This window comes from Clytia hemisphaerica, unplaced genomic scaffold (genome assembly GCF_902728285.1).
Source record: "Clytia hemisphaerica strain Z4C2 unplaced genomic scaffold, Clytia hemisphaerica genome assembly, whole genome shotgun sequence".
Lineage (NCBI taxonomy): Eukaryota > Metazoa > Cnidaria > Hydrozoa > Leptothecata > Clytiidae > Clytia > Clytia hemisphaerica.
The window spans coordinates 1,246,261-1,273,310 of NW_027103974.1; the positions used below are offsets into that span (position 1 = coordinate 1,246,261).

Consider the following 27,050-nt stretch of genomic DNA (forward strand, 5'->3'; position numbering starts at 1 on the left):
CGATGCTAATATTTCACACGGTGCTTCATTTTCAGGGAATTAAGAAAAAAGAAAAAAGAAGAAGTTCGAAAATTGATACAAAGAATCAATTTTTTGAAAATGGAAGCTATTGCACCTGACGACCACTGAGTAAGAAAAATAACCAATTGACGACAATTAACCGACAATGATGGACGACGAACGATTTATGACGGATAGTGATGGGCGGATATATCGAAGATATGACGACATAAAGACGAAGCCCATACAACGGCTGAATTATGATAGTAGAGAAATCAACAGGTTCATCAAAAAACAGGTAATAAATCATCATCAAAACCCTTCTCTTCTTTGATATTTTCGTGTTTACTATTTCAATTGTTGTTGTAGAAGCAAATGGTTGGAGATATACGTAGAATGATAATGTTTCATTTTGTACTCTCATAACCAGGAACCATTTTTACTTCTTCACAATCTCTTAATTTTTATCAATTTCAATGATATTGATTATAAAAATCACTTTCATGATGTTATGAAAAGAGTCTTTCATTAACGAGAAATTTGACTTAGAAGGGTTAGAAGCTGCAAGGTTTGAACATAACAATGGAAAATTTCATCAAAGTGACAAAAAAAAACTGTCAATCAAAATTTAATTAATTTTTTTGCTTTGAAAATTATTTTAATCTCCAACCTGGTGTACCTGAAACTTCATATTTCCAAAGCAAAGACTGCTTTCGGAATGAAATTCTCACCGTAGAAGGCTTAAAGGTTTTAGTTTTACATAAGTGTTCCCGTTACATATCAGACACATGTTTCATATCAGGACAATGCCTCCCTATTGTTCTATTGTTCTGAATAAACAAGAAATTGTTTTTCTTTTTCCTCTTTCTGCCCAATCTTGTTCAATTCCATGTGAAAAAGCTTGTAAGTTAAAATTGATAAGTAAGCAAACGATATCACTCTTATTTAAAAACAAAACCTTTAATAAATGTGCCTTCAGTTAATCCAAAATTTAAGTTTAAGAATTAATTTTTTTTGTAAATCTAGTTTACTTTTTTGAGTATAATTTTTTGTAAAACACCCTGTATACTGAGTTGTATGAAAAATCCTGTTGCATTATGGTTATTAAAATTCTGAAAAGATGTTATGAATCACAAATTACAATTGAATACCTTTTTTTTTTGAAAAATCTATGAGCGGTGACGAGCTTTTGTGGTTTTAAGAGCTTATACTTGCGGGCTTAAAGAGATGTTTTGATTTTAGCATGAAACTTTTTTTACAGGAGCCAGTAATCATTGAGAATCTTGGACTCGTTGATTCAGCAACAAAATGGGATTTGGAGTACCTCCACGAAAATATAGGAAATGAAGAAAAGTCAGTTTACGTTTCAAAAACACACAAATTTATGTATTATAATGCGAGTCGGTGTGCAGTCTACCCTGACTTCATCCCACCTAACGAACAGCATAATATGACAATGACAGAATTCATCCGAAAATATCGGACTTGGAAACCGGGTGAACATCGGATTTACTTCCAACAAATACTCACTGATACAGTTGGGTCATGCATTTATAATGATTTTCGTAATTTCAAATGGAGTTGGTTGAATTCTAAAAAAGAGAGATTTAATTGGGGTGATTTGACGTCAAATTTATTATTGATTGGTCAACCAGGGAATGTTACCCCCGTTCATTATGACGAGCAACAGAACTTCTTTGCACAAGTTCATGGTTATAAACGTGTGTTATTGTTCGACCCCAAATTCTTTCAATGCTTGTACCCATACCCCTTTCATCATCCATGTGACCGACAAAGTCAGGTGAGAATATCTTTCTTCTTACTCTTCAGTTTTCTTTTGTCCTCTTTGATCTTTGGTTTCAAATTTAAAACCTTACTTCTATTAACCTAATTCTAGGAGAGGAGGTCTAAACTTATTGAGCATTTTCTTTCATCTCTTACAATAAAATCAACAATCTCTGTAATAATTCTCAATAGCCTAAAGGTCCGAAAAACTTTTTTTGATACTCCATTTTAATGATTACCTGGTATTATGATTTAAAGGTTTTGTTTTTAAATAAGAGTGATATCGTTTGCTTACTCATCAATTTTAATTCACAAGCTTTTTCACATTGAATTGACACGGATGTGGAGCAAGATTGGTCAGAAAGAGGAAATAAAAATCAATTTTTTGTTTATATATCAGCACAGTATAACAATAGGGAGACATTGTCCTGGTATGAAATATGTGTCTGATATGAAACGGGAACACTTATGTAAAAAGAAAACCTTTGAAGTTTGTCTTACACAGAAGACCGTGCTCTTAAACCCATAAAGTCTTTGTACTTACTTATTAAACTTCGTTGTTTCAGATTTTCTTTGACTAATTTATAACCTTTCTTTGTATTTAGGTAGATTTTGAAAATCCTGATTATGAGAGATTCCCTTTGGCAAAACATTTGGCTGGATACGAAGGAGTCGTTGGTCCTGGTGACGTTCTCTATATCCCTATGTGTTGGTAAGTCTAGGTCCCTTACTATGTACGTTTCTAAGAAGAGGGATTCTAAGTTCTCGAGGCTGTTTGTCGAAAGTCATTTCAGAAGTCTTACGAGTTACGAAAGTCAAGTTTGAAGCCCGTCATGAAATAATATATCTATCAATCTTCAATGCGTGAGGAGGTTGGAGTCTACCAGGAAGGGATTACATCAAAATATCTGAAGTCGCTGCATTATCATTCTCAAAGACAACGGATTCGATTTTTGACGTCATTTTCTTGTAAACTTATTACCAGTCCCCTTAGAAACCAACTGAACAGTTAAGGGCTGATAGATATGAAACTTTAGCTTCATCCAAGAACTTAATCGTTCTTGAGTGACTATTGATTATTTCATATTTGCTTCTATCAAACAGGTGGCATTATATTGAATCGACAATGGATTCCCAAATCACCACTTCCATCAATTTCTGGTATAAGGTACGTATCCAAACTTTGAAAGTTAATCATGAGTTGTTCACACTAACCTTTATATTCCCTGGGCCAAGCTATATCCGTTATTTTTGATCGGAGTTTTTAGAAAGGTGGTACCCTAATGGTAGCACTACTCGATGTTGGTCGATTTATAATTTTCCGTTTAAAAGTTTTTTCACCCACACTCAGTAGTGCTACCATTAAGGTACCATTTTCAAAAAATATCAGATCAAAGATTTAGCTTTGCCGGGATCGAAAAAATGTGTCAATGGTTTGTAAAGGTCAGCGTAGATGAGAGATCATCAAAACTAGCTGATGTTTGGAAGAAACTTTTGATACCTACTAATAAGGATGAAAGATTTAATCGTAAAGCTAGAAAGTATTCGATAACTGATGACATTGTCAAGAAATATGAAAAAGATTCTTGACCACTCAGATGCATCTTTAGGATCTAGCTAATGAAATTTTACAAACGATACCCCTTTATTGTATAGATCAACATTTAGAAAACTTTTTTTCAGGGCCTTGTGCAGAAAAATGGCATCACCGAAATTGGCCTATTTTTTTTCCAATCGATTGCACTTTTTATTGTTCATTCAGACACATTTCAAAGGTTTTTCAAGGCTTAATTCTACCCGACTATATTTCAGCACCAATCAATGACTTTGAGTGATTTGAGATTTCCTTTGAAATGGCAGCAGAAGTTAACGGTCTCAAGAAATATTGAGAAAATGTTAGGTGAAGCACTGGGTGATCCATCAGAGGTGAGCTCTTTTTTTTTGCGTTTCTGTTAGTAAACTTAGCAATGACATTTAGCCAGAAAGGGTGGAAGGTGGCCGCTTATTCGCCAGGACTTGGCGTTGAGTTGGTTATTAGCTAAATTACAATTTAACGGGTTAAATAGACACAAATTTTCTTTCTTGGGTACCCAGACCGCAAACTCTTTTCTTGAATTCTGATGCTATTAGTTCATTTTACAGTCTGGTTTACTTAGAGCCCCTTAGGTAAAATGGCTGTCGGGATGTGTGAGCCAAAAGAGTGACTTTTTCACAACCTCGAATTAAAAATGCGAATTAGCGATTGAGTTTCTGAAAAAAATTACAAAATAAGATGAATCGACTACCTTACAGGGTCATAAATTCTCGTTATTTGGATTAAACTTCGAAAGTTTTGGCTGAACATGGAGATAAAAGAGTTCTAAAAATATTTCGATATTCAGTCTCCCGAAGGGTCGATTTTCGAACTTTGGCTTGGACATACACGTTACCTTGCAAACCTTGTACCCCCTGGGCCTAGAGCGCTTGCAACCAATTCAGAATACAATGTACGAATAATTCGTCCACTCGACAACGCAACAACGCAACAAAATTAGTCAACCCTGGGTTTAAAGATTTAGATGCAGACTTTTGGTAACCCGAATTACAGAGTTTTAACCATATAAGTTAAATCACTTAATGACATTGATTGTAGTTTCTATTTCATTTTGAGTCTAGAAACTCAGGCTAGAAGTATTCATTCTGACTTGGTATAACCTTTTATCTCTACAGATTAGAGAAGGCTTCGGTTAAGGTTACTCCCGAAGTTTAATTTTTTTTCTGTGATTCCCAAAATGTAAAGCTACCTAGTGGAATTTAATGTGGAAATTTTCTCATTTTAAATTCTAGGTTGGACCATTCTTAAACGCATTAGTCAACGGAAGATACACTGACCAACCTGTGGACATCAGCGAATTTTCCATATAATACAATCTATGCAAAAAATCAAAACACCCCAACCAAAACACTTTTTTCAATCGCAGGTATGACTTTCCTCAATAGCGTTTACTGATTCCTCGCTAATAATACTATATTTACTCTTCGAATAAGAATTATATAAATAAATTTTTGTAATGTATTAACAAATTAGAAATTGCAGGTCAATTTTAAGTATATTTTAGTCCAATTTACCTTTAGACTTTGTTTTTGTATATACGATATATTATGCTAGGTATGTTCAATTGACAATAGATTATCATTCAAATTCAATTACATAACATTTCACAATTCTGTTTTGTCCAAATAACAACAACAACAACAACAACAATAAAACAATATTGACACTTTCCAATTCCTACCATTGAACGATAATAGTGAACAAGCTTCTTAGTAGAGAAGTTACGAATATAGTACATAGCCTATTCTAGCTATCAGTTTGAGTCTAACAAAACAGCTTTGCACACAACCTTGTTTTTAACAGCACAATATCTGGAATATCTTTATTGAAACGCTCTTAGCGATCCCAATCCAGCAAATTAGCCACTCTTTTAGGAGTCGACATTTTAACATCTGAATCATCCATAGAAATTTCGTCTCTATGATTCACTTTCCGATCACTTATTTGGAAGTCATTAAATCCGAACGGATCCACAACTTCTTCGTGTTTTGATGTGGTTAAACTATTGTCTTTGGTGAATCCAAATGGATCTAAAGCTTCACTTTTGTTGTTCCCAGCTTCTTGATCATTTTGATTTTCAGATTCTGCATCTGGTGTCGATTCTACGTTCCCATGGTCTTTAATGGATGATACATGGACATCTACTGAGATTGGAGCTTTGAGGATTTTACTCAAATCAATATCATCACCGTCATCTTCGGTGGCATCAGCTCCTGAACCAGATGCATTGGAGTCAAATGTGGTGCTGGCGGTAGAGTTGCGTTTGCTGGGTGATTTGTTTTGCATTGGTTGAGATTCTATATTTTTGTTAGAACTGTTTGGAATCATCATTGCTGGTTTTCCAGGAAGGATTGTTGCCTCAACTTTAAAACCAGATGTCAATGGTGCATCATTAATAGATTCTATATACTCTTGGTTGTTGGGTGCTGATGTAAACTTAGGTGATTGACGAAGTAGTTCTTGATTTCCACCGTTGTTGGTTATCGACGCCCCAGTGTTATCCAGAGTTATTTCTGGTTCAGAATCTCCTTCGACAAGCTGTTGGCTTCCAATGCTTTTGAACCGTTTGATAGCTATTGTGTTTTCCTCTATCGGTGTATTTATAATCTCACTTCGTTTGTTGTTGGATATCTGACTTTGTTGAATTATTGGTGAGCTTAGATCTTGAGGTATCACATTCGATAAAATATTCTTAATCTGATTTCGTTTGTCATTAACTTTATTAACGATTATGCTTCTCGCATTCTGAATGTTGCCACCTTTAGATTCACCAGAAACCTCATTACTCTTTGTTGCAACAGGTATTGGATGGATTCGGCTTCTCTTGAATCCAGTGAATTGACCTGGTACCAAATGGATTGGCTTCAGGATATCTTTCTTCTTTTTAGCAACAGTCTCTAAAGGTTTCTCTTTATGAATGGATGAAGAAACAGGTTTAGAGTCTTCACCAAAATCTTTGTAATCTAAATCTATAGGTTTGACCGGAGCTGTGTTATTGGAAACTAACGATGATTGATTCTGCCGAGGTAGTTGTTTGTTAATAATAGTTGGCTTCTCTCTCATCATGACAGTCATGCGTTTGAATGTTGTATTCAGGAATTTTGAGATATTTCGTACTTTCTCATTTTGGAAAGCTGCAAACTTTGCTGCTTTCTCGGTTTGAACTGTCTCTTTCAACGCTGTATCAAGCAAACTTTTCGCTGGTGTTTTAGCAATATCCATACGTCTGGCAATGTCAGTTGCTTTATTGGATGCTTCTCTGGCAAGCTGAGCAGATTCAATAGCCTCTTGGGCTGCTTGCTGAGCTGAGATGAGAGCAACTATAGCCTTCTCTTGTAGATATTCCAGACTTGAATTGCGAGTATCAGCATGAAAATATTTAGAATATTTCATAGCATCTGTGGCAACGCTTGATAGAAGAGAGGCTCCACCTACGATTCGTTTTAACCCATGTTCAACTTGGTTTGTATTTTGTAAGACTTTCTTTGCCTCTGCCATGACGTTTTGTACATCTTTTGCTAGTGTTCTCACGTATATTTGAATCGGTTTCTCAACTGGGATAATATGTTTCCGTTTCGGATTTGATTGTTTGAAATGTTCAATACTCTTCATTTTTCCCTTCACAATGTTTATTTCACTGCGTTTTGATCCATTACGGTTTACGTAAGTCTTCCTGTTACTTTTCCCGTTCTTCCGTTGCCGTTTCCTCAATTGTCGTTTACGTTGTCGTTTTTGATGTGTTTTACGTTTAATCGAGCGGTGCCGATGTTGGTGGAAAGCTTCCATAGCAGACCGCCTTTTACGTTTATTACCAGACTCGTCTTCATTCAAAACCATTATAAAGCTTTCAGGAGTTTTTTGGTCAATATCAACAGTTTTATAATCTTCCTCTGAATCCTTCTCTGTGAGTCCTAACTCGATCGGTATATCAGGTTTAGGCTCCGAGTCATCACTTTGATTTTCATCACTGCCTCCTCCTTTAGACTGCTCAACACATGTGGTTTCAGAACATGGCTTTTTCTTTTTTTCATCTATAGTAGACATGCCTTCTTTATTCAATCGACTGTTTTGTTGTTGAACCTTCTTATTTTTGTTTCCGAGTTCGATTGGGATTTCGGGTGCTTTTGGCGGGAAATTTTCAACAGCATCACTCTCTTCTTCACCACTGGAGGAATCCTGATCTTCATCAAACAAGTCATTTTCCTTTTGACTCTGAACATTAACTTGCTTTTTACCAGAGATTTCACTCTTGGTACTATGTGTGTTTTCATCACTCAAGCCACTACCATTGTCATCACCAGAGCTTTTGGCAAACTCCTTAACAATAGGCTCAACATCGTGGTGAGTATGCAACACTTTCACCACATTATAAATTTTCGGATGTTCTTTAGCTGGTGTATATTTATACTCTGGTAAATCACCTTCGACATCCATACTTGGGTTTACTGTCAATGTTAATGCTAAGTCTTTCATAACCAAAGCTGTGGGTAAGTTAAGATCCTTAACTTGAACCTTCGGTGGTTCCTTCAATAACGTGTTTTGAACGTCAGTTTGAGGGCTAATAAATTTGAACATTGAACCATCAGTATTGGATGTGACTTGCAGATTGTATGAGTTCAGCTTTGCGTTCATCTCCTGTGCATGTGCGAAAACAAACCACAAGTGGTAAATCAATAGAAGTTTCTTCATTTTTATCATCTTTATTTCCTTCTTGGATTGATTAGGTGTTTTAATATTCGGTTAATATTTTGATCCCAAATTCAAAGCTTTTTTAATTACTCTTTAATTACTTTTGTTATTGTTTCAGTTCTACTGTTCGGTACACTGTGATATGCCGTGAAGCATGAAGGCGAAACATGAAATGCTCAAATAGAGCCTTGTTTATTGGAGACTTCATTTACTTTTGTTTTCTTTGTTTTGAGTTTTAGTTTAGACTGTTTGAATGTTCGAAACTATGTTTCATAGACAATTTCTTAAACAGAAGTATCTCGCAGGTGCCACAAACAAAACTCTGTCTTGAGTATATAATAACTTCTTTGACCCTTGTTTAAGGAAAATGATATACACCACCCTCTCATACTTCTACTTGATGAAAAGTTGAGTACAAGAAAATCAGGTACTTCAACCATCTCAAGTCGATTCGCTTTAAGTGTGCACTCTGATTAGCTATCGTATGGAAACCACTCTCAAGAGAAGCACTATAAATATGCTGACGTGGTTTTCACATTGCAGAACATTACATTACCGTTCCATCTCTTGGATGCTTTTCTAGTTTTCATTAAAGCGACCGTAGCACAAAGGTAGAGCATCCAGCTGCGGTGCGCAAGGTTGTGGGTTCGATCCCCAGCCGGGTCATACCAAAGATTCCCAAAATGGTACTTGATGCCTCTCTGCTTGATGCTCAGCAACTAAAGAGACGGATCAAGGGTAAGTGGAGAAATCTAGGGAAAGGAGTGGCGCCCTCCCCTACCTTCGGGTAGACAGCTATACGAAAAGGGAGCCTTCGGGTCGCCCTCGACTGCGGTCGCAATAACTTACTTACTTAGTTTTCGTTAGTTTTTGGTTACCTTGGAAATAGTGAAACGTTGGAAACTTCCGCCATTATGGAAGCACACGTTCGAATCTTACGCAAATAGAACTTTTGCTTCCACAATGGCGGAAATTGCGTGACTTAAACAAAACATGAAAAACCTCTATTGGGGAAGCTAGACAAGATTTGGTGGAAAGACCGAGGGTCAAGTTTCTCTAAGAGATAAAAGCAACAGGAAGTCAAGACTCTCGACCCTCTAGTGAGTCTGGATATTACCCCTTTTTTGGGGGGAAACTCCTTTCATGTCCGTAAGAGAAACAAATCTAAAAGAATAAATATAACAGAAGAATAAAAATGAACATCTTCAAATAAATGAAGTGATGTCTGGATCACCATCAGACTACCGATTAGCAGAATGTTAGGCACAGTGATGATGATGATGATGCAAAGTATCTTAGCTCCACGAATGAAGAAGGGTGCAAAATTGAACCCTAATAAACGGTACCGATTCTAGTTTAAGTTTCAATTATCACCATCTATTTACCAGCCTCACAAACAAAAGGTTAAATTTACTATAAAATTCTAAAGTTTCAACAATTACAAAGCAGAAAAAAATATATGAGTAAAATATAATATAAAATTTCATTTAAATTCTAAAAATATGTTAAGGATACTAAAATATTGAGAAAAAAAATCACAAATGAGGAATTGTTGTTGAAAATTTCACAATTTCATAATTTGAAAGCTGGTTGAAATCCATTTGCGGTTGCTTTATCACCAAGATTTCTTAATCCCAATTGTACAGTGACTAGATTCTTGCCTTGGTGTAAATCAGCGGTAACGAAAATGTATTCACTCTGAACGCCATACTCTCTCATAGCTTGGTTGACAAATCCTATATTTTCCATTTGTTGAAATGGTAATTTCGGATTCTTGTTATAAGTTTTGATGCATCCTGGATTGATTTTATTCATCAGTTGACAAAGTGTGACACCTGTTTTGAATTTTTGACGGAATTGATCGTGGCCTTTGATTTCGGATAAATCTTCACCAGTCACGTCTAAAAAGGAACAAATGAAGAAGAAAACTGTATTTTTATGTTAACTTTCAGCCTGAGCCCAGGGAAGGGGTGCCTAGGAAAGTGAATGAATCGTACAGATGTGGAAAATCACAAAATTAATTTTCAGTCCCTCTAAGGGTCGGTTTCAATAGGAAGATTTCAATCAGAAGATCATGAATTAGTCTCAATAAGGGTCGTAAAATTCATGAAGAGGGTAAAAAGTCGAGCAACGCAATACATACTTGTCGCAACCTTGGCACCCCCTCCCTCCCCGCAGACTAAGCAGACTGGTCGGGCGAAAATAATCTTTTTCAGGTTAGTTGGTAGTTTGCGGTTTTCGAGCCCGTACATCTAGCCATGGCCTACTAAGACAAGGTCATAACAGTTATATTCACATGTGACACACTTGATGTTTTGAAAGTTCCATAATACTAGCTTACCTTGTATCCAAGAAAGAAGAGAGCTTTCTAAATCCAAGCTATATTTCTTTTTCCAATTAGTTTTGATCTCAATTGCATCACCCATTGTTAGCAAAAGTTAATTTCTTTTTTAACTATAATTGAATGTAATTTTCATGAATTTTTGTACATCCCTGGGACTCGTCAGTACCCTGACTGGCGATCTATTTAAATTCTAATGCATCTGAGCCACAAAATATCATTCATGATTCACAATTAGTATATGTAATCACATGATAACGAGTGCAATTCGAATATAATTGCACGATTGATTTTTTTGTTATTAATTTTCCGAGTCCGAAAGGACGAGGAAAATTCGAAACAAAAAAAATCACGAGTGCAATTTTCGAATTGTACAAGTTATTATGTGATTACGGGCTAATCGCACAATCGCTTTCACTACTTTTTCCCAGTTAGGAAAGTAAATCACAGAAATTACACTGAGAGTTTTATATTTTTCTCTTCTATTTTATTGTTGTTTATTGATTTTCTTTCTCACAAAATAAATTTCGAAGGCAATTAAAACGTTCGATGCAAAAAAGATGTAAGAAAAATCATTAAAATCAATTTTGTAAACATTGGCGCGGCATTGGAGAGTGTGATTAACGATTAATTGCTCTCTACAGGATGCAATTAACGATTAATTGCTCTCTTTGAGGGCGTGCCAAATAAGAAAAAATAACCCATGTGCGATTAAGAGAAATAGTGAACAGACTTCTTACCGAATTCTTTATTGTCTCTTTTAGAGCGAAGGTTTGATTTATGTCAATAAAGAACAACCCTTTACTACGGTTATCTTTCGAATTCATCAGTCTAGAAGGCATATCGGTAGATTTAATCGAAAAGGAATTTATCTGATGATTAATGTTTGAAATGACCTCTTCTAGAAAAAATTACAAAAAGCTAATATTACTAGTATCATGCCTGACTTAGGTCCCTGACTTAGTTTAGATTTATTTCCACGTTACACATAGGAACATAATCTTCAAAACCCAGGCCTGTGATCGAGGTCGGGTGTAAATGGTCAGTTCAAGACCTTTAATAATTCGCTTTGCTCAGGTTTGTAAATTATTTATTATTATTACTCTCGAAAGTCTCTCAAAGGGGTACAAAAACCATTAAAAAGTTAATTGAGTCTCTGTAAGGGTCCAAAATTCACCAAAATCGAGATTACTTCTCTCAAAGGGTCGTGATTTTCAAAAATACGAGTGAAATTGGAGAAATATTTTGGGAAAAGTCTCTCTAAGAGTCCCAAAAACGTCGCGGATTTTCGATTTTTGGCTCGGACATACCCGTCACCTCGTAAACCTAGTACCCTCCCCCCCCCCCCACGGGAAGTAATCAATGAAATTCTCTTGATATCAAATAATCTAACGAAACTTGTCGAAATAGACCCATTACTCTGACCCAGTGCAAAAAAATTACTCTATATGCTTTTTAAGCCAGTTTCTACCCTCAAAACAGCAGATTGCAGTCACAAACAAGAGAAAATTTATGTAGTAATTTTGTTTGCTTTGCTAATACCTATTCCTATTTCTCTCCGAAGAAAAGTTAGGTAATATCGATTAAGAGGATTTAGGAAGCATTGTAAGGTATTATTAAAATTTAATAAAATCGAAAAGAAAGTAATTGAATTTTGCAAAGCTGATATGTCTGCTGATTAAACCGTTTATCTTGATACCGTCGTTTTTTTCATATTGCAATGAATTTCTGTTTTGAAATTTACCGAATCACTAGACAGAAAATCATACAGAGAAAATAGAGCAATTTGTTTTTATTTGATATACGAATTTAGAGCCACCAATCTAATCGTCTACAACGTTTAAGAATTAGATTTTAGCAATAGACGCAGGAAGACGGCGAGTGAGTGTAGGGAAGCTTAAGTTTGACAAACCGTCCAAATCAGACATTGATAGACTATGTGTAGATGAAACCGCTCTCATATTTGATATGGAGGAGTGGAAAGTGCTCATTAATTAGGGCCTAATTAGAATTGCCAATTATTTTTGCGAGAAGAACAAAAAGAAAAAATCAATGTTGAGATTAAACTGTTATTTTATTGTCAAGGCTTCTCTTTATCCAAATATATCATTGAAGAAACACTGTGGAGAAATCATAACCAACCTTTAAAAAATGTCTTTAAATCTGAGCCTATTTGAAAACTACATTGAAGAAAGACACTTTTATTTTGAGAATTCCAACTGAATTCAAAATCACTATCCGTGAAATTCATCACCATTGGCATGTAAGCTTCTAACACCATTTACAACAGGGCATCGAGACAGGGGTGTAATTTCCATATTCCACAAACCTAAAACCTTTTCCATACATTGACAAAGCGAGAAGTGACCATCCTCTTGACAAGTGTTTCAAAGTACGTGTTCTGTTTCAAAGCCTTTCCTACCACAAACTAAAACCTTTATAACCATCGACAAACTCTTACCAGCTCATAAATGGCTTTTGCAAAAATAGTATTTGCTTTTAAAACTACAACTTTCTCTCAAAATGATATAAATTGACGTAAAGAAAACTAGAAAACTGTACCGCCGCGAGTATCATATGAATATGACAATGTGACGACAAACAACAATTCTATCCAGTGTGCGTTCGCCGAATACAAAAGTAGCCATGATAATCCAGGGTCTTGGATAAAGACCGTGTCAATCTAGCAGCTATCATCACTACTTATTATCATAACTCAGAAAGAAACGAAACTTACAGTACTGTATAATTTTCCTCTTTCTCAAGTATATTTACAAAGCTTTATAGTAACAGTTCTATTATGTAGGTGGAAAGTCCCAACCCACCCTCATCAACAACTCATTAACTTTATTGCATTGGCTGACAAACAAAAACTATCTTTCATCTGTTATCTGTCCAAAATAAAAGATCTTGGAATATCCAAAGCATTATCGGAGCTATATGAATAAATTCAAAAGCAAATGCATCTTTTCGAGCTTCATGTTCCCCGATTACGGGAAATCGAATACTTTGACGAATAGTAAACTGCGTTGTCTCGCTTGATGATCGCAACTATATGAACTACTTTTACCTTCATCAGACAATTGTATGTCTAGCACATATCTACTAAGATGACGATCAATTCCATCGAAAATACTTCTTTCAAGAAAGAGATCTCGATGGAACGACAAATATATCAAAAAGTTAAAGCTACAAAAATCAGATTATAAGTAAAAGAAAAATTTGGACAAAAAGTATTTTCATATTAAAACGATTAAAACGTGATTTTTCTCCCTTATCCTATTTGATTGTATAACTAGTATTATTCAAATCATCAATCTTTCTGTCAAACAATGGATGGAACCCTACCGCCATTGAAACCGCCTCAAAACCGCCCTTGTAGTAAATATTTGCAGCTCATTCTAGCGTCATTGAGACAGAGTGGTGTAGAAAATTTAGATCCAAATCAATTAAAATAAGACTGGTGCATAATCCATAAGATATCTTTGTACATGGTACCGTCTTTTTTGCGATGCAAGCTAGTGAAAAAAACGGTGCTAGCCTTGTGTCATCATCGCAGTCAACTCTTTGGCAAGGTCACATAAAGACAAGTTGAGACTTTTATACTCGTTTTTGAGATACTAATTAGTCCAAATTCTTACAAATTAAAACACCTTCAGGAAATGGCTGGTCATTATTAGCAAGGTTAAGCAAGCACTTATTTAGTACGTAAGGTGCCATTCCGTGGCCCTGTACTTAAAATTTTACTTACATGTTTTATTTGGAAGAATTATGTACAGGGCCGCGGAATGGCACCTTACGTACTAAATAAGTGCTTGCTTAACCTCGCTATTGGGTACTTGCTATTATTCTACCACAAGCATCACTTCTCCATTCACACTATTTATCAAAAAAGCCAAGAATACTACTGAATCGAACTAACTAATTTCCCAATTAAACCAAATACGACAACTCGTTCACAATAAATGTTGATTTGATTAACTGTGGTTTGGGTTATCTGGGTTTTATCGCCATTTCATATAATCACAACGTTTTTATTTTATTTTTTGGCATGCTGTTAGTGTAGAAAGACATTTACGCAAACCCAACTGTGTTAATTGTCTAATATTTTCTTCTCCTAAAAGTACATGCCGCGATTTAACTGATCTTTATCTATAGACTTTTGCTCGTAGTATATTGAATTTTTCTTGTTTTTACGGAAACTTTTACCAAAGTGTCTACCGGTATAAGTTCCTTGGTTTAAACATTTCAAGCATAGTAAACAGCGTTTCTTTAGGATAAAATATCCGCATAGTTAGGATTCATTCACGTTCATGAGCGGATGGTATTCCTGCAACTTAAGTCGGCTAATGCAGTTCCTATATGAGAAAGTTACCCCTTAAAATCATGGCTACCTAAACAGGTTCAGAAGATAATATTATTTCTTTCATCTTTTTGTTCTCTTAATTTAGAAAATTTAATATTTCCTCACAATTCTATCGAGGATGTTGAATGTTTCCTTGTAGATCTTTGGTTCTTTCAATTCATTCTATTTTGAAAAAATGTTCTGAAACGCATTTCTCAAAACCACTGGTATTATCAGCCTAAATTCAAACCGGTAACCTCTTTTGAATTTTCTTTTGAACCAACGATATCAATATGATCAAAGATTTAAATGACGTTTGCTGGCGTTTCATTTCTCTGGTCATTTCTAAACTGTTGTCTCAGAAGTTACAGCCCTTTGAAGTAGGCTTAAAACGGCCAAAAAAGACCATAAAACAGCAAGAATGACCAACATCAGCGTGCTATAACTTTTCTTTTATAAGAAGGATACGAAGAATTTGAACGCAGAATTAAAATCAGCGAGGTTTAAATTTTCTAAATAGCCTATGATCACAATTTTTGAACAAGTAGAAAGAATCTTCATTTTTTTATCTTCATTTTTCTTTCTTCATTTTTCAAAAAAAATTTTATGCTTTAGACTATTTTCCTTTGAAATATCTTTAAACGGTGTATAACTTTCTAATATAGCATATATAGATGCTGATAAAATGCTCAAAAATTAAAGTGTCCACACTTTTGAGACAGGCTTTAGTTGAGCCATTTTCTATAACTGTAGTTCAGTTGTGTTTGTTGAATGTACTGCCATTTTTTCGTTGACTCTTTCTCTCATTTCGAGCATTCTTTGCTCTTGAAAATACTTCTTGGTGTTTAGTTTAGGGTACAGTAACATACGGAAAGCTTTTTGTCCATAAATCATAAACCAAACTACCAAAGTATTGATTACAATCGTTAAATTCTGATACAGTTCCTTCTCGACTGGTTGCTGAAAATTTCCAATGGCAAACATTACAATCAGCATAATGATAGATGCAAAGGAAGCATACACCAAAGACATTCCATCGTTCATGACACTCGGTAAATGTCGTCCACGAAACGCTTGAATGAAACAAGCGAACTGTATCACCATGATGAAACCAAGAACAACATTAACATGGAAGCTTGTATCACAAAAATGCATTCGTTCCATCAAGACCATGTCTAATTGAGAGGTTGATGGACTTTTCACTACATGACCAACGATAAGTAATGCAACTACAATAAGCGCAGACGACAAAACTGCACAAATTTGTAATGTCACTGTCTTTTTTGCCTCTTTTAAAGTGATAGGAACTTTACTCAAAAATGCTTGTAGCAATTTTTGTGATTTGACAGACATGAAACTCATGTTAAGAGAATTAATGACAGTCGCCAAAGAAACTCGAATGATGCATATCGCTTCTGATGGAAGAAACAATTGAGGAAAAACAGATGAAATAAATGCTATGGCAATTATAATCAAATGGATTGTAGATGTTGTAAAGTCAGAGCTGGCAACGACCGGAGTTTTCTTTTTCTTTATAAATACAGCAAGGGTAAATAAAGAGACGATTAAACCGAAAGATGATAAGGCGATTGTCGCTTGAAATAAAACCATATTCATGATTTCGGGATAGACATCTCGATAAGGGTCAATACATTTAGTGCGGTATCCATTATCGATGCTTAACTTCCCAATACATGGTATACATCCATCATCACCAACAGTTGACTTGTAGTGATTGATTGGACATAAAACACATCGATATCTATAACCACCTTCTACTTCTCCGTAAATGTTGTATTTACCTGGTCCACAATTTACAACAGGGCATTTGTTGCCTTCATGTTCATCATTGTTGATAGTACCACCAATGAAAATACCGTCAGAGGTGATCATGTAATTAATAACACGATTTGATTCTTCCAATCCATTAACTGAATCATAGTTTCCAAAAAAATCCCTTTTTTCCAAAACTTCGTAAATGTACATTTGTATCGTCACTTTCAAAGAAAGTACTATTAAAAGTCTTTTGAAAGCCAAAATATTTAGACCATGAAGCCAAACAAGGTTGTAGTACATATAATCGTCAAGATTATTCAAATTTTTAATGGATGTAATATAATTGTTTTTCCGTAATGATTCCGTATGATGTCTATGCTTGTTGTTAACATCAATCAGTTGACCAGGCAAGTCTTCTAAACCACCAAACATTTTCAAAGAAAAAATGTTGTCGGTAAAGTCGTGTACCAGTATTTTTAAACCAGAAATACTTTTTTGGATACCTTTTAACTTCTTTAAGGTTAAGTAAGTGTCATAATTGTTGCCAAATATTATAATTGCAGGATTTTTATGCCCTTCAAACATAGAGGTGTTAAAATGATAACTGTTAGAATCTGATATTTTGATATGAAGGAATTGAATGCATTTCTTTTGGCTGGCAAAGAGGTTGATGCTTTTCTGGAAGTATGTGCGATATAAGTTCCTTTGAATTTTCTGTCTCTTGTTTGTTTTCAAAACCAAGAAAAGATCCTCTAATTCCAATATATCTACAACATTTGATAAGTAGTTTGTGTATCCTGAGTATATATCCGAGTGAATTGATACGTTATTTTGAAGATGAGAAAATTCGATGCAGTTTACATGAATATTGGTAAATGTAAAAAAGCTCTTGACAAAAGATGTCATTTTAGGTGGTAAAAAAGTATAAATGACGAAAACAGAAGATTCGTTCAAATATTGGTCACGTAATGGGTCATCAACAGGATTCGTGTAGTTAATGGATAAGATACAATCAATAACGGTTGATACCAGTTGGTCAAAATCATTACATACATCAATCGGTATATATTCAATAGCACCACTTCTTTTATCGTTGTCCAAAGACAAATGTGCTAATAATAAACTATCTTCCAAGATTATTGGCAATACATCACTATAGCTTTGCGCATCTCGATATATTTTTAATGTTGTGTTCACCGAACTATCATTTTTGCAAATAGAGAAAATCCCAACTTGGTAGAAATTTATTGCAACTATTTCTGTTGGCAAAATTACAAATAAGACCAACCAACCAAATTCCATATTGACACTTTTTGCATTATTCAACAGGGATAACAAATTTCTTCCATACCAAACAGGTATCAAGCAAAATGTCCTTTTACCCAAATATACCCATACTTCAAGCTGTAAAATAAAACATGTTTTCCTATATTTACTACACCCCTTCTCACAGACCTACTGGAATCCCTTCCCACTGGAAAAATTATCCAAAATATCATCCCCGGTGGAAAATTTTCCTCCATTTTTTGTCCCCACTTTTCTGACTTGAAAACAAAATCCCTTGCCATAAAAGTATGGGAATATCAATCCCCATCGAGTTTCAGTCCGTAATTTTTACCCCCGCTACGGGGTCTCTGAAAAGGGGGTGTTTTACTGCATTCTCCCGACTCGATTCTGAAAAATGGTCACAATTGTCACAGCCTTGTCAAATTTTAAATAAAGTACAAATCTTCATTTATTCAATTTTAATATTTGAATGACTACCAATATTCAGATATTTTGAAAACCCAATGGATCAAAAATGGGCTCCCGTAGTTTGAAGTTACAGAGAAAGATTTGTCCGTGTACCTAGCGTCCAAAATATTTTTAAAGCAATTTTTGAAACTGAAATTTGATGATTGATATTTTTCAATTTTCAATTAAAAATTAAAAAATCTATTCAAATTCGATTTTCAATTTTCAATTTCAAATTAAAAATCTCAATTTTATTAATTGATTGGAAAACTGAAATGAAAAAAATGAAATTGTCCAGTCAAAGTTTTTTTAAGGGATTCAATCCCCTTTACCTAATTCTTTTCAAATATTGGATCAAGTACGTATTGTATCCCTTTTTAGATGCAAAATTACATAAATACATACTGTATAGAAGAATCACACCCAGCGTGTCAATTTTTTATTCGTTAAATATTTCCCGTTTTCCAAAAGGGAAATATTTGTTAAAACGGGCTTTCTCCATTTCCAGTGTCAAAACGCCTTCCGTACGCCCTGACTGACGCCCGTTTTAGCGCCTAATGAAAGTTTACTTTATAAGAATCAAATCAATATCTCTTGATTGAAGGCAATATGCCTTTCGGTAATTAGTTCTTACAAAGTAAACAAAGGATGGCAAAAAAGATGAGCATATTCATTTTTATTATAAGCATCTACTTTATAAGAATCAAATCAATAACTCTTGATTGAAGGCAATATCCCTTTCGGTAATTAGTTATTAGAAAGTAAACAAAGGATGGATAAAAAGATGAGCATATTTATTTTTATTATCAGCATCTACTTTATAAGAATCAAATCAATAACTCTTGATTGAAGGCAATATCCCTTTCGGTAATTAGTTATTAGAAAGTAAACAAAGGATGGATAAAAAGATGAGCCATATTATTTTTATTATCAGCATTCTTTATAAGAATCAAATCAATAACTCTTGATTGAAGGCAATATCCCTTTCGGTAATTAGTTATTAGAAAGTAAACAAAGGATGGATAAAAAGATGAGCATATTTGTTTTTATTATAGTTCTTACAAAGTAAACAAAGGATGGCGAAAAAGATGAGCATATTTATTTTTATTATAAGCATCTACTTTATAAGAATCAAAATCAATAACTCTTGATTGAAGGCAATATGCCTTTCGGTAATCAGTTCTTACAAAGTAAACAAAGGATGGCGAAAAAGATGAGCATATTTATTTTTATTATAAGCATCTACTTTATAAGAATCAATTCAATAACTCTTGATTTAAGGCAATATATCTTTCGGTAATTAGTTATTAAAAAGTAAACAAAGGATGGCGAAAAAGATGAGCATATTTATCTTTATTATAAGCATTTTTTTGATAAGAATCAACATTTACCACACTGAAGACTTTGACGAATTGTTTAGATCTAACAATGCATACACGTCAGACGCTTCGGAGATGTTGGACGTGAAAGTCCGTCAATTTCGAATTTGACGGTAGTGAAAACCCGACGATTTCAGGTCTACATACATTGCAAACTTGCCAGCTAGAGAAGAAGAGAAGAGTATGACCAATTCGCTCTCCTCAGCAGATCTCTGAGTTCTTTGCGTTGCGAAACGAAACCTTTTTAAAGCAATACAGTACCGCGCAATACTTCGAGGATATTCAGAAGCTGAGTCAAAACTTAAACGATGGAGGAGCCAATCTGATCTTGATAGAAAAAGAAACGAACGCTGACACGCGAGACATTTTACAAGGAAAGAAAAGCGGAGATTGCGTGGATAATAATATAAGAGTGGCAGCATGCATGGTTGAATGTTATGGGGAACCAGCTATTGTTTTAATTTGCATAAGCTAAGCCAGTTTGATAGAATTTCAGTATAATCAGAACAACCCTTTCTCTGTGCACCAGTGGAAATCTAAGGGCCAGTGGGGTATTATTATTATTTCCCACTGGATCTCTGTATTGTGCTTCCCAGTGCTTCCACACCATAAAAAGAAGGCATTATAATGCTTGGGAATGTTTCGAATGTTTTTATTTAATTCGAATCTTCAAAAAATTTTTGGTTAAAATTATTTTTCTTGTCATATAAAGGGAAAAAGTTTTAGTCTTGGAAGGAAGCTTTTTGAAAAATTATTTTAGTTTTTGTTTGAAGTATAGTTTTATAATTTTTCATTGGGGCGAAACTTTAGCATATTTTCTGACAGGGGCCAAATTTTCCTGGTTTTCCTGTGAGGAAGTGTAGTTTTTAATGGGGCAGTTTCTTTCTTTCTAACTTTCTAGAACATAGGAGTGTCGTCGTTTCTTTATGAAACTACTTCGAAGAATTCCAATTTTAATAGTTTCTAAAATCAAAATCAAACCAAACAGAGTTACTCGTTATTCAAAATCATGAATACCAAATACAAATAGACAGTGCCTTTTCATCCTAGGTATTTCCCAAAAAAGTTTTGATTTTCTTTAGTTATTGTTACCCTTGACCATGTTTATTTTTTTCAGTTTTAATCAAATAGTAATATAATGGGTAATACTAAAATACGCAACCAGCCACAATCAGCCACAATCAGCCACAACCAGCCACAACCAGCCACAATCAGCCACAACCAGCCACTACCAGCCACAATCAGCCACAACCAGCCACAATCAGCCAAAACCAGCCACAACCACCCAGAAAAAGGTACAACCTCCCAGGAAAAAAGGCAAAACCAGCCGCAACCAGCCACAACCAGCCTTAATCAGCCACAACCACCCACAACCACCCACAACCAGCCACAATCAGCCACAACCAGTCACAATCAGCCACAACCAGCCACAACCAGCCACAATCAGCCACAACCACCCATAACCACCCACAATCAGCCACAACTACCCACAATCAGCCACAGGAAAGGTACAACCACCCACAACCAGCCAGAAAAAGGTACAGCCAGCCAGAAAAAAAGGTACAATCAGCCACAACCAGCCACAACCACACCTTTTTCTGGGTAACCACCTGGCTGGTTGTGGCTGGCTGTGGGTGGATGGACTATTTTTTGTGGGTGTTTTAATCTTTTTCCGGGTGGTTGTGGCTACTTGTACCTTTTTCCCTGGTGGTTGTACCTTTTTCTGGGTGGTTGTGGCTGGTTGTGGCTGATTGTGGGTGGTTGTGGCTAATTGTGGCTGGTTGTGGCTGGTTGCGGCTGATTGTGGCTGATTATGTCTGGTTGTGGCTGATTTTGGGTGGTTGTGGCTGATTGTGGGTGGTTGTACCTTTTTTCCTGGGTGGTTGTACCTTTTTCTGGCTGGTTGTACATTTTTCTGGCTGGTTGTGGGTGGTTGGGGATTGTTGTGGGTGGTTGTACCTTTTTTCGTGGGTGGTTGTATATTTTTCTGGGTGGTTGTGGCTGGTTGTACCTTTTTACTGGGTGGTTGTACCTTTTTCTGGGTGTTTGTGGCTGGTTGTGGGTGGTTGTACCTTTTTCTGGGTGGTTGTGGCTGGTTGTGGCTGATTGTGGCTGGTTGTGGCTGATTGTGGCTGATTGTGGCTGGTAGTGGCTGGTTGTGGCTGATTGTGGCTGGTTGTGGCTGGTTGTGGCTGATTGTGGCTGATTGTGGCTGATTGCGTATTTTAGTATTACCCAATAGTAATACACTAACAATCAATTTTATAATTTCAATATTGTAAAGCTAATGAGTAACATTGAATGATGTTTAATTAATTGATATAATACAATACTATTTTCAAACCTAAATTCACAAAAATTTTGAACAAACGAAATCTTTGTTTGACCCATTTCAATCACTTCAGGGAAAAAACTATACTGCACTGTAAGGGTATTCAACTTGGCGAAAAATACTGTAAGGGTGTATTTTTCGGGAAAAACCACTGCACTGTAAGGGTGCGATTTTGCTCCGCAATTTTTAGCCTGCACATACCATCAGTCCAAAATCCGACTGCCCCCCCCGGATTATTGATTCGTAATGTTATTCTTGATAAGGTTTGAAAATGCCTCAGATCCAAAAAAAGCTCGGATAGGTGCTCTGACTGTCTAAACGAGCTGAGAAAATAATATTATTTTTTTCATCGTTTTTCAAAATTTTGTTCTCTTAATTTTGAAATTTTAATATTTCCTCACAATTATATCGAGGATGTTGACTGTTTCCTTGTAGATCTTTGTTCGTTTCAATTCATTCCATTTTGAAAAAATATTCTGAAGTGCATTTTTCAAAACACTGGTATTATCAGCTTAAATTCAAACCGGCAACCTCTTTTGAATTTTCTTTTGAACGAACGATATCAATATGAATAAAGATTTAAAATGACGTTTGCTGGTATTTCATTTCTCTGGCCATTCCTAAACTATTGCCTTATATTAAAGTCTGTCTCAAAAGTTACATCCCTTTGAAGTAGGCTTAAAACGGCAAAAAAGACCATAAACAGCAAGAATGAGCAACTTCAGCGTGCTATAACTTCTTTTCTAAGAAGGATACGAAGAATTTGAACGCAGAATTAAAATCAGCAAGGTTTCAATTTTCTAATTAGCCTGATGTCACGATTTTTGAACAAGTAGAAAGAATCTTCATTTTTTCATCTTCAGTTTTCTTCTTAATTTTTCAATTTTTTCAAAACATTTTTATACTTTAGACTATTTTCCTTTGAAATATCTTTCCAACGGTGTATAACTTTCTAATATAGCATAAATAGATGCTGATAAAATGCTCAAAAATTAAAGTGTCCACACTTTTGAGACAGGCTTTAGTTGAGCCATTTTCTATAACTGCAGTTCAGTTGTGTTTGTTGAACGTACTGCCATTCTTTCGTTGACTCTTTCTCTCATTTCAAGCATTCTTTGCTCTTGAAAATACTTCTTGGTGTTTAGTTTAGGGTACAGTAACATACGGATAGCTTTTTGTCCATAAATCATAAACCAAACAACCAAAGTATTGATCACAATCGTTAAATTCTGATACAGTTCCTTCTCGACTGGTTGCTGAAAATTTCCAATGGCAAACATTACAATCAGCATAATGATAGATGCAAAGAAAGCATACACCAAAGACATTCCGTCGTTCATGACACTCGGTAAATGTCGTCCACGAAACGCTTGAATGAAACAAGCGAACTGTATCACCATGATGAAACCAAGAACAACATTAACATGGAAGCTTGTATCACAAAAATGCATTCTTTCCATCAAGACCGTGTTTAATTGAGAGGTTAATGGACTTTTCACTACATGACCAACGATAAGCAATGCAACTACAATAAGCGCAGACGACAGAACTGCACAAATTTGTAATGTCACTGTCTTTTTCGCCTCTTTTAAAGTGATTGGGACTTTACTCAAAAATGCTTGTAGCAATTTTTGTGATTTGACAAACATGAAACTCATGTTAAGAGAATTAATGACGGTCGCCAAAGAAACTCGAATGATGCATATCGCCACTGATGGAACAAACAATTGAGGAAAAACAGATGAAATAAATGCTATGGCAATTATAATCAAATGGATTGTAGATGTTGTAAAGTCAGAGCTGGCAACGACCGGAGTTCCCTTTTTTTTAATAAATACACCAAGTGTAAACATTGAGGTAATGAACCCCAAAACTGATAAGGCGACTGTCGATTGAAATAAAACCATATTTATGATTTCGGGATAGACATCTCGATAAGGGTCAATACATTCAGTGCGGTATCCATTATCGATGCAGAACTTCCCACTACATGGTATACATCCATCATCACCAACAGTTGACTTGTAGTGATTGATGGGACATAAAACACATCGATATCCATAACCTCCGGCTACTTCTCCGTAAATCTTGTATTTTCCTGGTCCGCAAATTACAACAGGACATTTGTTGCCTTGATGTTCATCATGGTTGATAGAACCATCAATGAAATTACCGTCGGCGGTGATCGTGTAATTAATAACACGATTTGATTCTTCCAATCCATTAACTGAATCATAGTTTTCAAAAATATTCCTTTTTTCCAAAAGCTCGAAAATGTACATCTGCGACGTCTCTTTCCAAAAGAGTACTACTAAAAGTCTTTTAAAAGCCAAAATATTTAGACCATGAAGCCAAACAAGGTTGTAGTACATATAATCATCAAGATTAATCAAATTTTCAATGGCTGTACTAAGATTGTCTTCGGGATTGTCTTTCATATATTCTGCTGAAGAAGATTCCGTATGATGTCTATGCTCGTTGTTAACATCAATCAGTTGACCTGGCAAGTCTTCTAAACCACCAAACATTTTCAAAGAAAAAATGTTGCCGCTAAAGTCGTGTACCAGCATTTTTAAACCAGGAATACTTTTTTGGATACCTTTTAACTTCTTTAAGGTTAAGTAAGTGTCATAATTGTTGCCAAATATTATAATTGCAAGATTTTCATGCCCTTCAAACACAGAGGTGTTGAAATGATAACTGTTAGAATCTGATATTTTGATATGAAGGAATTGAATACATTTCTTTTGGCTGGCAAAGAGGTTGATGCTTTTCTGGAAGTATGTGCGATACAAGTTCCTTTGAATTTCCTGTGTCTTGTTTGTTGTCAAAACCAAGAAAAGATCCTCCAATTCCAATATATCTACAACATTTGATAAGTAGTTTGTGTATCCTGAGTATATATCCGAGTGAATTGATTCGTTATTTTGAAGATAAGAAAATTCGATGCAGTTTACATAAATATTGGTAAATGTAAAAAAGCTCTTGACAAAAGATGTCATTGTAGGTGGTAAAAAAGTATAAATGACAAAAACAGAAGATTCGTTCAAATATTGGTCACGTAATGGGTCATAAACATGATTTGTGTAGTTAATGGATAAGATACAATCAATAACGGTTGATGTTAGCTGGTCAAAATCATTACATACATCAATCAGTATATATTCAATAACACCACTTCTTTTATCGTTGTGCATGGACAATCTTGCTGCTGATAAACTATCTTCTAAGATTCTTGGCAATACATCACTTTAGTTTTGCGCATCTCGATATCTTTGCAATGTCGTGTTCACCGAACTATCATTTTTGCAAATAGAGAAAAGTCCAACTTGGTAGAAATTTATTGCAACTATTTCTGTTGGTAAAATTACAAATAAGACCAACCAACCAAATTCCATATTGACACTTTTTGCATTATTCAACAGGGATAACAAATTTCGTCCATACCAAACAGGTATCAAGCAAAATGTCCTTTTACCCAAATATATTTACCAATACTTCAAGCTGTAAAATAAAACATTGTTTCCAATATTTACTACACCCCTTCTCACAGACCTACTGGAACCCTTCCCACTTGAAAAATTATTCAAAATATTACCCCGGTGGAAAATTTTCCTTTTACTGCATTCTCCCGACTCAATTCTGAAAAATAAAAAATGGTCACAATTGTCATAGCCTTGTCAAATTTTAAATGAAGTACAAATCTTCATTTATTCAATTTTAATATTTTGAATGACTACCAATACCGTATTACTTCGAATGAACGCCCGGGGCGTTTATTAAATTTTTTCGATTTTAGGAGGGGCGTTTATTCGAAGGGGGCGTTTAAAAGAAGGGGGCGTTTATTGAATTATTTTAGTCTAAAGTCGAATATTTAGAACAAATATACCCTTTGTTTTAGTTCTTTATCAGGATTTTAGTGCAAAATTTCTTTGGTTCAACGATTAAAATTGCATCGAAAACTGCTTTGGTTACAAGAAATGACTAAAATCTTCCTTTTCAAACCCAATCAACACTGATATTGAAGTATTAAAGTCATAAGTTTCTAATAAACGCCCCTCCCCTAGAGGGGGCGTCCATTCATTTCTACTGGGGGGGGGGCGTACGGGTTTGACTGTGTGACTGTATTAACCCTTTTTTCTGTCGGTGTTTCGGTGTTTGAAGAAAAAATTGACGGTATTTCGGTGTCAAACATGCCATGTGGTGACGAAAATAACGATTTTACCAAATTTTGCTGTCGATGTTGACGGTAATCCAAGAAATATGCGTCGGTATTTCGGTGTCTGCGACCCCCGTACGCCCCCCTCCTACTGGTTGTTATTGAAAATGAGAGACAGTTATCAACAAAGATAACATTGTCACGCTTCTAAAAGTTAACTGGGCTTTAACCTAATTTTGAATTGTGATTATTTCTAAAAATTTACAGTAGGATGTCTGTTAAAGGTTTTGTTTTTAAATAAGAGTGATATCGTTTGCTTCCTCGTCACTTTTAATTCACAAGATTGACACAGATGTGGAGCTAGATTGGTCAGCAAGAGGAAAAGAAAAACATTTTTTGCTTATACCAGCATAATTGCCACCGCAGGAAGCCTAAAGCTTCCGAGGATGGCATTCATAGCTTCACTCGTGAGGGAAAGTTGGGAAAACATCTCATAATTTTGCGCGCGCGTTTCAGTATTTTAGTTCCGCTTAGCGGAACATTATCAATTAACGGTTATTTGATTTCCCGGAATGAAGAGCGATAAGCCGTGTTTTACAGGATAGCTCTTTTTTAGCTTGCGCGGCGGACGTTTGTTTCTTCCTATCGTGTCGGAGCTTTCAAACAATGTCAATTGAATTATCTGGTATTTCTTCTATTGACTATGTTTCAAACGATCAGCCGATGGCTCTGGCTTTAGGTATAAGGTAATGTCAGCGATAAAAAAGGAAAGTTGGTGGACCTGATGTGATGGTGGCAGACATCTTGAATTTCTCCCTGTTTCTTTAAATCTGTTTTATTCCAGTTATTAGCACAGTCCAGTAGTCCAATCGCACTACTTTTCTATAAACCCAACAATCCAGTGTGAGTTTGCTGA

At 35.4% G+C, this 27,050-nt stretch overlaps 5 protein-coding genes across 5 annotated transcripts; 1 reads left to right on the forward strand and 4 right to left on the reverse strand.

The window, feature by feature from the left end:
- The first annotated feature begins 33 nt into the window (after positions 1–33).
- Positions 34–4,971, forward strand: LOC136810669 (hypoxia-inducible factor 1-alpha inhibitor-like). Its single transcript, XM_067067243.1, has 6 exons — positions 34–298; positions 1,262–1,801; positions 2,391–2,497; positions 2,890–2,953; positions 3,598–3,711; positions 4,612–4,971. Exons 1-6 carry the CDS (start codon positions 167–169, stop codon positions 4,687–4,689), a joined length of 1,035 nt encoding a protein of 344 aa, XP_066923344.1. The 5' UTR covers positions 34–166; the 3' UTR covers positions 4,690–4,971.
- Positions 4,972–5,215: 244 nt separating this feature from the next.
- On the reverse strand, positions 5,216–8,068 carry LOC136810765 (uncharacterized). The gene has a single exon (XM_067067366.1). The coding sequence runs from the start codon at positions 8,066–8,068 to the stop codon at positions 5,216–5,218; it is 2,853 nt and encodes a 950-aa protein (XP_066923467.1).
- Positions 8,069–9,419: 1,351 nt separating this feature from the next.
- Positions 9,420–10,549, reverse strand: LOC136810789 (myophilin-like). Its single transcript, XM_067067386.1, has 2 exons — positions 10,410–10,549; positions 9,420–9,969 (listed from the first exon to the last, which is right to left on the reverse strand). The coding sequence occupies exons 1-2, from the start codon at positions 10,492–10,494 to the stop codon at positions 9,641–9,643; spliced, it is 414 nt and encodes a 137-aa protein (XP_066923487.1). The 5' UTR covers positions 10,495–10,549; the 3' UTR covers positions 9,420–9,640.
- Positions 10,550–15,495: 4,946 nt separating this feature from the next.
- On the reverse strand, positions 15,496–16,962 carry LOC136810766 (G-protein coupled receptor family C group 6 member A-like). Its single transcript, XM_067067367.1, has one exon. It carries the CDS (start codon positions 16,960–16,962, stop codon positions 15,496–15,498), a length of 1,467 nt encoding a protein of 488 aa, XP_066923468.1.
- A 6,050-nt stretch (positions 16,963–23,012) lies between these two features.
- LOC136810767 (G-protein coupled receptor family C group 6 member A-like) lies at positions 23,013–24,503 on the reverse strand. The gene has a single exon (XM_067067369.1). The coding sequence runs from the start codon at positions 24,501–24,503 to the stop codon at positions 23,013–23,015; it is 1,491 nt and encodes a 496-aa protein (XP_066923470.1).
- Positions 24,504–27,050: the final 2,547 nt, after the last annotated feature.